The sequence below is a fragment of the Saimiri boliviensis genome, chromosome X (genome assembly GCF_048565385.1).
Source record: "Saimiri boliviensis isolate mSaiBol1 chromosome X, mSaiBol1.pri, whole genome shotgun sequence".
NCBI lineage: Eukaryota > Metazoa > Chordata > Mammalia > Primates > Cebidae > Saimiri > Saimiri boliviensis.
In genome coordinates this window covers 96,015,288-96,030,047 of record NC_133470.1, presented here as the reverse complement: position 1 = coordinate 96,030,047, position 14,760 = coordinate 96,015,288, and the positions used below count along the sequence as shown (strand labels likewise).

The 14,760-nt window shown below is 41.9% G+C and overlaps 1 protein-coding gene and 1 long non-coding RNA gene across 2 annotated transcripts in view; one reads left to right on the top strand and one right to left on the bottom strand.

The window, feature by feature from the left end:
- LOC141582861 (uncharacterized) overlaps positions 1–6,917 on the bottom strand; it is a 294,061-nt gene extending 287,144 nt beyond the window's left edge. The window contains exons 1-2 of the long non-coding RNA XR_012515767.1: positions 6,718–6,917; positions 1,280–1,381 (exon numbers count right to left, since the gene is read on the bottom strand). This is a non-coding gene — a long non-coding RNA (uncharacterized LOC141582861). The remainder of the gene's footprint in view (positions 1–1,279; positions 1,382–6,717) is intronic.
- A 77-nt stretch (positions 6,918–6,994) lies between these two features.
- Positions 6,995–13,844, top strand: LDOC1 (LDOC1 regulator of NFKB signaling). The gene has a single exon (XM_074391984.1). It carries the CDS (start codon positions 7,146–7,148, stop codon positions 7,584–7,586), a length of 441 nt encoding a protein of 146 aa, XP_074248085.1. The 5' UTR covers positions 6,995–7,145; the 3' UTR covers positions 7,587–13,844.
- Positions 13,845–14,760: the final 916 nt, after the last annotated feature.

Sequence of the window (14,760 nt, the reverse complement as noted above, 5' to 3'; positions counted from 1 at the left end):
GACATCCCTTTTGCCCTAATGTGTTTATTATGTATTGTATGATTGTATCAAAATATCTCATGTACCCCACAAAAAAGACATCTACTATGTACCCACGAAAATTAAAAATTAAAAACAAAAATAATCACTGCATGTTTAGGAGATACCAATGGACATGAAAGAGGCTAGCAGGAAAGCCCAGAGGAGAGAGGAGAGGCTCAGGTGAAGGCAGGCCAGAGAAACTTCTAAGGCTGAAAGAATCCCTGTTTTCTCTCTTTCATATGTCCCTGCGGGCAGCTGGCCTCTCCAAGGAAGACCACCATTGTCCACAGTGATGAAAACTTTCTGGAGATATAATTGCCTCATTACTCTGAGAGAGGATTGTGTATCCATATCCCAGATGTAGCATGGATTTTTTTACAGATTGATAGAATAAAATGGAAAATGTAACATGTTGGTCTTTGGACTATAGTGATAGATGCATTTTTTTTTCCCTAAAAAACTTAAAAGAGCAGAAAGCTTTGAATGACAAAAAGCAAGATCCTGAGGTAACGCTATTTTATTCTTTCAACTAGTTATTCAAAGGTATACTTTATAATTTTAAACTTCATAGATAAATTCACAGATACTATGTTAACATAAGATTAGTGAACTACCCAGTAAACTTAACACGCAGTTAATATGAGTTACTGCAAGGCTACTAAATCTCGAATGTCCAGTGAACAATAACATGTAATCCGCATACAAAAGACTTCTGTAGTTTGTCAAATACTTTTATATTTTACGATTGGATATTTACTGCAGCCTTATGATATAGATCTTACTAGTATGCAGTTTATTGATAAGGAAATAGAAGCTCAGAAAAAAAAAATAAATGACTTCCTCAGGCCACACAGGTTGCAAGCAAGAGTATGAAAACAGAACTCCTCTTTTCAAAAATTATTTTCTTTCCATAATGCTTCCCTGAAATGTTCTTCACTGCTTTTACATAGTCATATATACTTCCTGGAGAAAACATGGCTGCTTTTGATTCTATTTTTGTCATACCATGACACTACCACTTTTCCCTATACGCAGCACCCTTGATGTCACAGGGCAGCAATATGCTTATGTCTGCTTGGCTACAGACACTCACATAAGGACAGAGAGGCACTCATGCACAAGCACACACTTCAGAGTTCCCCAAAGGAGAGGATTACTTTTCATTTGTCCCAACTGTACCTGTAGGATTTTAATTTATGGAGTTGACTGAGTGATGACATGGAAAGGCCAATGTAATTGAAAGATTTTTGTTACTTACATTTCCTGAGAGGGGGAGGCTCACCACATCAGGCAAGGACATGTGGGTAAACACCAGGAGGCACAAAGGAGTGAGTGGAAGCCATAGTCTTTACCGGTGTATCTGTGGGAAAGGCAAGGCAGGGCAGGCCAAACAGTTTAGAACTGGATAATCTGAATGATTCCAGCTGGTTATGGGGGATGGGGCAATCCCTAGTTGTCTGACACCTGGCTTCAGGTTAATTTAGAGCAGGTGAATATTGGCTTGGTGCATGAGAGTTAAAGCAAGGAAGTAGTTTCGGAGGATGGGTTCTGGATACCAAGGAGGATGCAAACAACTTTGGCCATTAGTTTGGCCTTGTGATTAATGGATGCCAAAGAGACAAATGTAAATCTAAGAAAACAGAATAGGGCAGTATATTAATAAATCATATTTTTTAAAAAATATAGGGATCCTGCTTTTATCTGCAGCATACCCTAACTTTCTCCATGTTTAAGTCCTCTACTGCCAGGTAGCAAACTATCCCAGAACTTTGTGGTTTACAGCAACTGGCATTTTATTTATTCATGATTCTGTGGATCATAAATTCAGTTAGGGCTCAGCTGGATAGTTTTTGTTTTTGTGTGTGTGGGGTTTTTTTTGCTTTGTATATTGTCAGTTGGGGTTATTCATTCAGCTGCATTCAGGTGGTGGCTCTGCTAGGCTGGAAAGTCCAAAAAAGGAGCTTCAGTCTCATGTTTTTTTACTGTCGATGCTCCTCCACATGCTCTCTCTTTCTCTACGTGGCTAGCTTAAGCTTCTTCACAGTATAATGAACCCATGGTAGCTAGACTTCTTATATATGGCAGCTGGCTCTTAATGGGAAGCATACCAAGTGGCAAAGGCAGAATCTTCAGTTATTTAAGGACTTGTCTCATAAATTTTAAGGCACTGCATCACATTCCGCTTGTCAAATCAAGTCACAGGTCCACCCCAGATTAATGAGGCAGGGAAAATTGTTTCTACCTCTCTCCTGAATGGCAAAGAATTTGTGGTTACCTTCAATTCACAACACCCATTCTGCCTCATGAAAAACTGAGTTTAGATCAAAGTAACTAGCCAATCTAAAAGAGAGGCTATTAAACATTTAAAACAAAACAGGCAAACATAGATTTATAATAAATCATTTTCTTAAGATCCTTAAGAACAAATTTAACATGATGTCAGATATTTCCTAAAATGTACAAAAATGGCAGAAACAAAACATGTGTATAAGCTCTTGTATAATCAATGTGACCAAATATATTAAAATAAGTTGGCAAGAGGAAAAACTAAACAACAACCATCTAGTGCAGCACGCTGCTGGCAATAAATTCTATATTATGGTAATACAAAAGCCTACACCTGAAAAATACAAAATACTTAATATAAGACATTAATTCATAAAAATCTTTCAGTTATAGAACTCTGATTCTCTAGTATTATATCTGGAACTATGAGTTTATTTGGCATCATGTTTTTTTCTATATCATCTAACAAACTGAAGAGTTGAGTCCCTTAGAGAAAGGGAGAGAGAGAACAAGAGACGGCAAAATTTGAATTTTCAGCAATCTTATTAAGTGATATTTTGTGAGGATAAGAGGTCTTAAGAATGTTCCTTTTTTATTTTAACACATCAATATTATTTATTTCAACCATAAGGATACATTAATTTAGTACATTAATAAACATGTAAAAATGTTTCCAGGCACTTTAGTAAGCTGGAGAGGGCAAAGATAGGAGGGAGGAAGTTGTCCCTCTTCATTCCTTTCTCTAGGCCAGAGGGCTATTGCCGTCCAAATGCAGTCCAGGGTGCACCTGGCTATAGAAGGAAATCTATAGGAAGAGATCTGGCTCTTGGCAGCATTCATGCAGTCCTCTCACAAATACTTTCCAAAGCTGCTTTCTGTTCCTGACTGCATATTTGAGTGCCAAGTTAGTTTACCCAGTTGATGTGTGCGTACTCATCTGGTGGCTCAAGAATCATGGGAAATTTTCATGTTTATTTCAAGGGAATTTTACAGCCTGGATGCTTGATGTGTACCAGGGGAGGGTTTGAAGCCTGGAAGATGGTGGCAGTGAGTGCCCTGGGCTTGTGCTCTTGCCAAATGGTGGAGACTAAGCCACCCTTAGGGTGTTCCAAGCCAGATATGACCTGATAAATTTTATGAGCCTGAGACAAGTACTCCCTATGAGTACTTGTTACAGGGAGTACTTGTGTCTGCCTCCAGCATATTCACCTAAGTGTAAAGGAACATTTAAGGGCCACTGAGAGGGGGGAAAGAGAATGAGGAAGGCAACATGCAGGCATAAGCAGGGTGAATGGAGAAGAAAGTGCTGAAAGGCACTGGCACTGATGGGAGAGCCTCGCAGGCACCCGGAAGCTGGTTAACATGAGTATTAAGATTCTACTTGTAGGCCGGGTGCGGTGGCTCAAGCCTGTAATCCCAGAACTTTGGGAGGCCGAGGCAGGTGGATAACGAGGTCAAGAGATCGAGACCATCCTGGTCAACATGGTGAAACCCCGTCTCTACTAAAAATACAAAAAATTAGCTGGGCATGGTGGTGCGTGCCTATAATCCCAGCTACTCAGGATGCTGAGGCAGGAGAATTGCCTGAACCCAGGAGGCGGAGGTTGCGGTGAGCCGAGAACGTGCCATTGCACTCCAGCCTGGGTAACAAGAGCGAAACTCCGTCCCCCCCCCCAAAAAAAAAAGATTCTACTTGTTCTATCAGCTGATACTACCCACCTCTTCCTGACTGCTTCCCTTGTCAGTGCTAAGCTGCTTGTTCCATCCCCTTTCTCCAAGCTGAGAAGTACCTCCCAAAGTCACTGCCCAGTTCTGTGCACAGTTTTGGCCAGGACATTTCCTGTCTTCCAGCATCTCAGAGCACACTCAGAGGGAATACTAGTGGTTGCCTCATCTAGTTTCCTCCCTGAATCTCTCTGCTGTGGAGTTGTAGGAAGAAAATGAGGGCAGCATCTGCTTAATCATCTCTGATTCCCCACTAGACCTGCCTGAGTCCACTGAAGTCACAAGGGTCCAGCACATGGTGCAAGAGCAAAGGCTTTAGAGTTAGAGAGGTTGGCATGATGCTATAGCACCATCAACCTATTGCTTTATTAGGCTGAGGTAAGTCTTTATCTCCTGCGTCTCTGGCTCTAAAAGGCCCATTCACAAGTCTGGTCCGTGTGTGTGAGTCATTGAGACAGCCCTGCCAATCACCTGGCCCAGCATCTGCTACAGAAAGTGTGCTCCTAGGAGTGGAATCCTGAGTACTCTTCCTGGATTAGGGCCTGGATATGAAAGGTGGAGCTGGACACTACCTCTGTCCCAGTAAGGCCCATCCTGTACTCTGAACTGTAAATGGGCATGATGGCCAGAGACCTACTTTCCACATTTCCCATCCCTCCTCTTCAACCCTCACACTGAACATTTATGGAGGAGGTAGTAAACACTGCCAGATGCTGAAGATAAAATTAAGAGTGAGAGTGGATCCCTGCCTGCCCTCAAGAAACTTCTCTAGCAGCAGAGCTCATAGCACAGGAGAGGCCAAAGGCTCACATTTCTCCTATCTCTTTTTTTTTTCACTGCCCATCTTTTCACCAGTGTGATCTTCCCCGTGTCCCTACTTGGGTCTTGGCCCTGTTTCTCTGCTCTCTCCCAGCCTCCTACTTCCATGGATGATCATTCAATTCTGTCATAAAGGACTGAATCATTGAACTTCTTTAAAAATCTACTCAGCCAGTTTTATTACATCAGTCGTTGTTTCACAATTGAGACTGATTCATGATCAGAGATAAAATACGCTGAACAATTTTTTTTTTAAAACAGTTTCCCTCTTGTTGCCCACGCTGGAGTGTAATGGTGTGATCTTGGCTCACTGCAACCTCTGCCTCCCAGGTTCAAGTGATTCTCCTGCCTCAGCCTCCCAAGTAGCTGGGATCACTGGCGCCTGCCACCACACCTGGCTAATTTTGTATTTTTAGTAGAGATGGGGTTTCGCCATGTTGGCCAGGCTGGTCTTGAACTCCTGACCTCAGGTGATCTGCCCACCTCGGCCTCCCAAAGTGCTAGGATTACAGGCATGAGCCACCGCGACTGACCTTACACTGAACGACTTAAAGAGTATTTTTTGACACTTTGTGCAGCCATAACTTCTAATTTTTTTTCAGCATCTGCACTCTGAGCTTATTTTACTTGCCAAACATTAGTGAAGCCTCTGCTGTGGGCCAGAACTTTTCTAGGCATTAGGGATACAGCAGGTAGCAAAGGCAGTGTTTCTTTGACTTATATATTATAAAATAGAAGCAAATGATGAGCAAAGTGCTATTCGACATGTTGGCCAGTAGCACAATAAATGCTATGTAGATAAATGAAGCAGAGTAAAGGGTTAGAGATTTGTGGCAGAGAACAGGGGGTTCTGATAAGTCCGGTGGCCAGAAAAGTTCTCTCTGAAAGCAGTAGGAGAAGGAGTCAGGCAGCCAACTGGGACGACAGTCTTACAAGGCAGAAGGGATAGAAGGTGCAAAGGCTACAAAGCCAGAACTACTTGACGTGTGTGAGAATCAGCAAGGACAGTGATTAGAGCACAGCAGAAAATGGGAAGAGGCATAGGATAGAAGGAAGGGCTTTGTAGACCTTGGCTGCAACTTTGCTCTTTATTCTGAGGTGAAACTGTTGGATGATTTTGAGCAAGGGAGTGAAGGGATCTAATTTTTGTTTTAAATGATTCCCGTGGCTACTTTATGGAGAATATACTATAGGAAGAAAAAAAAAAAGCGAAAGCTGAGTGATTAGTTGCAGCAGTGTGTGAGAAAGAAAGGCTGGGGATCAGGGTGGCAGTGGGAGAAATGGCAAGACATGATTGAATTGGCAATGTATTTGAAAGCAGAGCCAACAATTCATAATGGCTCTAGGATCAGAGATCCATTTAAAGTAGAAAAAGAAAATTATTTAAAAACACACACATCTTAACAGTTCATTTTTAAGTGGAGAATAATACCCAGTGGCCAATGGCACTAGTAGCAGAACAAGAAATAGAGAATAAAATGTGTGGGATGCCTGCAATTGGTTATTGGATGCTGATTCTGCAGAACTTTGTATATCTTGCTATTTAGTTTTTTTTTTTTTTTTTTTTTTTTAAGGTAGGTATACCATATTATTTCCCAATTAAGTAAGTCACTGTTTAAATACTGCCTTTTTCATGTAAGGCAGGACCCCCTGAGGGTCTTCATGACCCTGAAAGGAAGTGTGACTCCCACAGTGCAGCCAGCAGTGTCAATACTTCGCTAAGTGAGATTTAAACAAGAAAGAAAATGTGTTAATAAAACATCACGCCAAGAGAATTTAGTCGCCACAGACCCGCGAAGGAACACTGAGTTGTGCGAGTTGGCTAGGTAGAAGAGTGGTTAATCCTTTCAGTTTGAACAAGTGTACCTTCTCTGAGACCGGATTCAGCGCTCGCCAGGTCTTCCGCTAATTCAGGCCCCACATCCAGTTCTGGCAGCCGACCGCAGCCTTTAACTGCCCGCCTAGAGAGCTACCAAAGCCGGTAGTTCAGCGACCCAGCGAATCCTAGTCCTAGCCAAGCCCTCTGTGTCTGCACTCTTCCCATCCCGGCCACTCCCCAACGCTGCCGCGGCCCCTAGGCTAGCCACGCCCCTCCTGCGCCGCGCCGGCGCAGCGTCCGTCCGAATGGCCTCGTGGGCGGGGCTTGCGTAGCCTCCCGGACTCTGGCGCGCACCGCCCCCCGCCCCTGACCCTCGCGCGCCGCCGTGGACGAGCACTTCCTGCGAGGCCTCCGTACGCACTTTGTCCGAGCCGAGCCGAACCGAGCCGAGCCCTGTCCTTCCAAGCCGTTCGCTATGGTGGATGAGCTGGTGCTGCTGCTGCATGCGCTCCTGATGCGGCACCGCGCCCTGAGCATCGAGAACAGCCAGCTCATGGAACAGCTGCGGCTGCTGGTGTGCGAGAGGGCCAGCCTGCTGCGCCAGGTACGTCCGCCAAGCTGCCCGGTGCCCTTCCCCGAAACGTTTAATGGCGAGAGTTCCCGGCTCCCCGAGTTTATCGTGCAGACGGCGTCTTACATGCTCGTGAACGAGAACCGATTCTGCAACGACGCCATGAAGGTGGCATTCCTAATCAGCCTCCTCACCGGGGAAGCCGAGGAGTGGGTGGTGCCCTACATCGAGATGGATAGCCCCATCCTAGGTGATTACCGGGCCTTCCTCGATGAGATGAAACAGTGCTTTGGCTGGGATGACGACGAAGACGACGACGACGACGACGAAGAGGATGATTACTAGGCCTTAGACCCTCGGGCCTAGGGGGGAGGGCCCTGCACGCCGCCACCCCCTCCCTCCAACCCTCACCCCGCCGGGAGCCACTGTTCTCCGCCTTGCCCTCTGGTCCCCTTCCCTACTCGCGCCCTCTGTTCTCTCTCTTCGTTTCTCCGTAGTGCTTGTCTTTGTTCCAGGAATAGTACACCATTTACCTGCTCCTGGGGTTGGGGCTGAAGTCTCACTCACTCGGAAGTGCTTGGAAGTGTCATCTACCCTGGCCAGCCCCAGGAACCCTCCCCTGCTAATCCGAACTGTGTCCTGAGCCCCATTTATTGGCCAGGCCCCTGTTATAAACTGGTCATACCACCCATAACCCTGCTGCTGCCACCTGCCCTACTGCCAGGCTTACATCTGCCCAGAGAACTATGCTGCCACTTCACATCCACTCACCACATCCACCTACATACTACCGCCTTTCGAAGTAAAGACCAACCTGGAAGATGCCAGAGTTGGCTATACCTCTTCGGACATTGATTTGGACAGCTTACGAACCCATGAAGGGGCCAGTCATTCAGCCTGTTAGTTTTCTACCCACTCCGAGGGTCCTCCCCTGCCCCACCAGATTGCTGCAGGGGCTTGGTGTGCCTGGCAGCCAAATTGTTGACATTTCTTTTTTCCTATGCACTGGTTTTACACAGCTGTCACTTTACTTTCAAAATTGCAGCAGTCCCACAGATGTGTGCATTTGGACAAATAATACTAAAAACAAAACAAGCACTCAGCACAGCTCCTCAATACTACCTGGAAAAAGCATTGGCATTATTTTCAATAAATATCAAGCACTACAAAAAAAAAAAAAAAAAAAGATTGTCTTTTAATGGTTAAGTGCTCTCACTGGCCTCTACCACTGTCACTCTGTCTACCATTATTCCCACGGAAATCAGGGAATACAGTCATAATATTCCCCACTGTCATCTCCAGGCTGCTGGCGACAGCTACCTCAGGGCTCTGTCAGTGTTCTGATGTTCCCTTCACCAATGCATTTCATAAAGCCCTGGCAAAGGGTATGTCCTCTGGTTCCTCTAGGATGGCATGGGTAAGGCTTGGCTGAGCAGATGGCAAAGAGGCAGTATTAATAATTAGACCACAACAACAGGCATAAACCTGGAGAGAGAGAGAGAGATGTAATGCTCCCAATTCTCTGAGCTTTCAGAATTCTTAACACTGTAGCAGGGAAGTTCTGCCCCTTAATCCTTATTGCCTATATGCAGCTGTTAAGTTCAGGCTCCAAATAGCCAACATAGTATATTGCTTTTATGTCACTTTCAGATGCTCCAGCTAACATTAAATCCTGGATCCTGGGCAAGTGCACCCATAAAGATACACCCTGATCTTAACAAATATTTCATCCTCCTTGGGCAGACATCTGTAGAATTCCCACTCATAGATGTGTCCCAGATTCCTGCCTATGAAAATTAACAGGAGATGCTTGGTTATCTCTTAAATCAGACCTTGTACTGCTATGTGGGCTATGCTGAGATCTCGGCCTGGAGGGTTCAGAGCAGTGAAGCAGTGGCTGCTGAGAAGAATCTGCATACCTTTGTGAGGCCATTGCCCCAGGTTAAGTCATGAAATGTTTAATGCAGAGCAGCTTGTCCCGGGATTTGTGAGGACTACCTCTGCTAGGCAGAATGGTTTAGGAGGTGGTGAGTGGTTCAAAGTTCTCATTTATATCTGTCCAGATGTCCTCATTGTACCATGTCTGAAGCGAACTTGACTTTATAACCTTTGATTAATTTAAATAACACATTTCCTTACTGTGTAAGGCCTTTTGAAGCAGATATTTTATTTGTACTGGTAAACCTCAGTGTTGATTAAATGAGATATGGATCATCATATTAATTACCTCATAGGTGTGGATTAAATGAGATCATATCCATGAAGCATTTAGAACTGTCCCTGCTACATGATGAGTACTCAGTAAACATGGGCTGTTACTCCTGGGCCTGGGAACCGAAGTCTCAGGAAGCAAGTCTCTGGCTCTGAGTTTGGCTTTAGTAGGAAAATGTCAGTGAGAAGAAGAGCAGAGCAAGTGCAGGGAGAATGGAAATGAGAGCATGATAAGACCCTATTTACTTTTTGGAGTCTTATATGAAGCGAGAAACAAAGCTGTTTTACCTGGTGAACAGGCAAAGTTCAGGGTAGGAGTTGTCTCACACCTAAGATAGCTGTTTCTGGAGGCCAGAGATGGGGTTGGGCATGACTTAATAAAAGAGGCCAAGGCCTTGGGTGGAAATGAGATCTGGGGGCTCTTCAGGGAGCTGCTGCCTCCAAATCTGAATCAAGGAGACACCTGGTTATTTATAATTTGTTGATCACTTCTCCCAGTCTCCTTGAAAAATATACAGAAACCCTTGGAAGAGTGAAAGATTATGTTTGAGACATAATATGTCAGAGGCCACATAATTACACTTTATTCTTGATTAGAAAGACCTTGAATTGGGGATAAATGTGGAAAAGTGAGCAACAGCTCTAAAAGGTAAAGGATCCAGTGTGACCAGAAATCATTTATTCCAAACTGATTATGGCCCAGTTATGGTGAGTGGAGTTACAGAAACATCATTGAATAAAATGTGGACTCTGCCTTCATAATGAGTCCAGTCTACTGCTTTTACTGTGCTTTGGGCCGGAACTTCGATGATTAGTTACAGAGACGGGCCAGGAAGAGAATCTGGGCTGTGATTAGATCTGGGAGTGACCTTTCTGGGGTGGAAGTTGAGGACAGATGAGTTCAGTGTTCTGTGGAGGAAGGGAGGGTCAGTAAGGATGCCATGCCAAGGCAGCATCTGAGTGGCATCTGGGAGAACTAGGCCAAGGAGCTTCTGTGATCCAAAATGTACATTTCCTGAGTATGTGTGCATGTGCACATGAGCTTGCTGTGACTCTGTGTGTGTGTGTGTGTGTGTGTATGTGTGTGTGTGTATGTTTGTGTGTGTTAGGTGATGTCCTTCTTGCATAACGGACGAACAGGTTATGCTGTGAGATGCAGAAAAGGAAAATGTGAGACTCTGGTTACGTTGGGGGCAGATTCTATAATAAAAGTGCAGATATTGGCAAGGGCTCCACCACCCAGGGAGGAATTCATGATAATGGCATAAAGCATTGCAAAAAAGGAAGAAATAGAAGTATGTCTAAGGATAAAAGCACCACTTAGATCAAAAGTATTAAAAATTGGTAGGAATGCTGAACAAATATGAACTTCAGACTCCTGAATTCTCATTTTGGGCATAATAGACTTGAAATGGCCAATGAAATTATGCTATCAGTGAGATGAAATTAGTCATATTAAAGGTCATAATCATTTAATCATCTTATATATACCAATATATCTTTTGATTTTTCTATTCATTTGAATAGATAAGCACTGCCATATATTATGTCCATGTTGCTGTATCTTGCAGAATGGTATATAAAGCTAGAGTGCTTTATGCACATGTATATTTGATTATTTTCTGCTATTAAAACATAGCTAAAACCTCATTAATTTGGAAGTAGGAAGACTAGAGGGAGAAGTCTTGTTGAAATTAGTGGTATATTTGCATTTTCAAAATGCGTTTAAATATTTTTCTAGGATTTTTTTTTTTTTTTGAGATGGAGTCTCACTCTGTTGCCCAGATTGGAGTGCAGTGGCACAATCTCAGATCACTGCAACCTCTGTCTCCTGGGTTCAAGCAATTCTCCTGCCTCATCCTCCCAAGTAGCTTGGATTACAGATGTCCACCACTACTCCCAGCTGATTTTGGTATTTTTAATAGAGATAGGTTTTTGCCATGTTGGCCAGGCTGACCGCGAACTCCCGCTCAGGTGATCCACCTGCCTTGGCTTCTCAATGTGCTGGGATGGCAGATGTGAGCCACCTCACCTGACCTCTAGGTGCTCAAAATAAGTAAAGCAAAGCTAATAAAGCTACTTTAATTCAAGGTCCTGAGAATGTTTTCCTCGATGGTAAGGGTAGGATAATTATATGAAGAATGTTTATTATTTGCTTTGAAATATGGATTTTGCTAAGTCAGGGTTAAGTGTCTGGCAGCAGTTTGCATTACTGAATAGATCAAGCATGTTCCCTACAGTCTTAGCCCACTCAGTTCTAAAGGTAGGTACAATGGTGTCCTTTGACAGTGTTGATAACCTCCTATCTTCCTTAATGAAAATCTGATTAACTACCTTGCATTTTTTTCTCTTGCCTAAAATGCCTGTTAAAATTTGTTCCTGTTTCTTCAAATGTTCTATTGTCCCGAGAACATTTGTCTTCAAATGTTCTGTCATCCATATAATGTCCTATTGTCTTTTTTTCTTTTTTTAACCTTGGGATAGATTGAAGGAATTGCTTGCTTGAAGGAAATTATGAACACCATAGCAGTTTTCTTAGTGGAGCAACAACCTTCCCGTGGATAACTTGGGAAGAGGAGTGGTGTCTTAATCTCATCCCCAGAGAAATACTTGAAACTGTGTAATTTACAGAGAAAAGAAGTTTAATTGCCTCATGCTTTCCCAGGCTGTACGGGAAGCATGATGATTTCTGGGGAGACCTCAGGAAACTTCCAGTCATGGGGGAAGGCTAAGGGGAAGCAGGCGTGTCTTACATGGCGAGCAGCAGGAAGACAGAATGAGGGAGTAGGTGCTACACACTTATTAAATAACTACATCTCCTGATAACTCACTTATTATGCAATACCAAGGGGGAGGATATGAAACCATTCATGAGAAGCTGCCCCCATGATCCAGTCATCTCCCACCAGGCCTCACCTACAGCCTTGGGGTTACAGTTCAATATGAGATTTGAGTTGGAACACAGAAGCAAATCATATAAAATGGAGAGATGCTGAAAAGGGTGTTTAAGAGTAGCTAGATATAGCAACATTTTTGAACCCCCTTTTCCACCTCAGAGGCTGGTATCTGACATGTGGTCAGTAATATATTATATTTCTTATTATTGTAGCCACAAAATTTACATACCTACTCTCCTCTCTCTAAATGACCAAGGATTTCATCAGTAAAAGTGCAGTAATTCTTATATTTTAGCCAAAGTTCCTATACATTCAGTTTAACTGAATTGACTAGTCCAGAATCAGTCAGTTCAAGATAAAAGACAGTTGCCAGGGCTATTTTTATATGCCCCATGTTAAAGCTTTAGATTTAAAACAAATAACCTCAGTAAAAAGAAAGTAAAGGGAATTACATTTCAATGGTAACTAAAGTAATTGTGATGTTTCAGATTTATGTGTTCTCTAGTCACAGATAATTGTACTGCCATATAGAATTTTTAGAAACTGCTTATTTGAATGTACACAATAAAAATTATAACACATACAAAAGTAGAGAGAATACTATGATGAACCCCCATAGACTCCTGGATTCAAAAATTATCAACATTATTGCTTTGTTTATCCCTTAAATTTCTTGTAATTTTTATTACATACTTTGAAGCCAATCCCAGGTCTGACTTTAATTCACCCTTTAATACTTCAGTAAGTTTCTCTAATGGATAAGGCCTTAAAAAACATAAACCACCATATCATTAACAGACCTAACAAAATCAACAGTCTCCTCAATATTTAATATTCAATACAGAGTCAAATATCCCAGTATCTTAAAAAATGTCTTTTTAATCATTTACTTGAATTAATTTCCTTACAATGTTAGCACATTGAATTTGGTCTATATATTTCTTAACCTTCATTTAATTAATAGCAATTTCTCCCACCCTTTTTTTCCTCTGTAATTTATTCTTTGAGGAAACCTGGTTATTTATCTATCAAATTTCCTGTATTGTGGATTTGCTTTATTCTTTTCATGTCCTTGCCTAATTTTCTGTTGGGTTGTTCGTGTTTCTTTCTCAATTTTTTAGAAGCTATTTATTAGGGATCTGCGATATATGTTGCAAATATTTATGCCCAGTTTGTTGTTTGCCTGTTTACTTTATGATAGTTCAGGCTGTTGAGAAAATATTTAGTATATTTTCCTTTTTTCCACTTTCCTCCCATCTCTGGCTCCCAAATTTAATTGATTGCATCATTTCTGTTAGTGTTTATGCCTTTAAATAGAACAGACAACACTATTGTTTTTCAGATATGAATTATAAATTTTGATTTAGCCATGAAAGATGAGGAATTCAACACACTAATACTCTTTCTCTATCAACTTTCTAAGTGACAATATGATGTTATCATTTATAACATTTATGTGTTTTTCATTACCATAATCTTCCCATTTGTTTTAATACAGCAGATAAATAGATTTAAATAGTTACTATTCTGTCAAGATTTTCATTTTACATCTTTATGTTAGTAATTTTTTTTTTTGCTGTTCTTTTCAGTTGTTTCTTACAAATTAAAAAAAAAAACAACCCTGGGAATTATATACCCTGAGTTTTTGAAGGTGAATAACAAGTTGCATTGTGTGTAGAGTTTTGGGTCTCCCTTTGTCTTTACTTTGATTTCTCCACTATTTGTTAGCATTGAATGCTGTCTTGTAGAAGTCTGAGAGCACGCTAATATTTTCCACTCATATTGTTGAGAGTTCTACTTAGTTCTCAGGTAATTTTTCTGTATGTTTGAGTAGAATACATGTCAGTGTTATTCATTCTTTGTCATTTTTTCTGAAACCCAGTGTCACTGTCTGATATGTAGAATCAAAACCCAGTGTCACTGTCTGATATGTAGAATCAAAGCTTATTTCATTTTTGCAAAGCTTTCCTTATTTTTTGAGTCCATATAAGCTAACATATATTTATATTGACTCTCCTTCACCTGCCCTCCAAATTTTAAAATTTCTCAGACTTTTATTTGTTTGCTTCATTTCTATTTCATTCTGCTTACTTTTCTCCATCTTGTTCTCTACGTCCTTTACAGTGTTTTCAGCACCGTCAATCTTTGTGTTGCCTTCAATTTGGGTTTCATTTCTGTGATGATTTTATTTGTTGTTTTTTTTTCCCACTTGTTTGACAAGTGCTTCCAGGTCATGTTTAGTTTCCATTGACTTGTACATATTCCTGAATCTTATATCGCTGATTTGTCATCTTGTTTAGCTGTGATTCCTTCATATTAAAAAATTAATGGTGATATGATATGATATGATGGCCATATGATAGGTCACATGTTTCTTGGCAAGATTTTTCTAGGGACTGCTATTTGCTGTT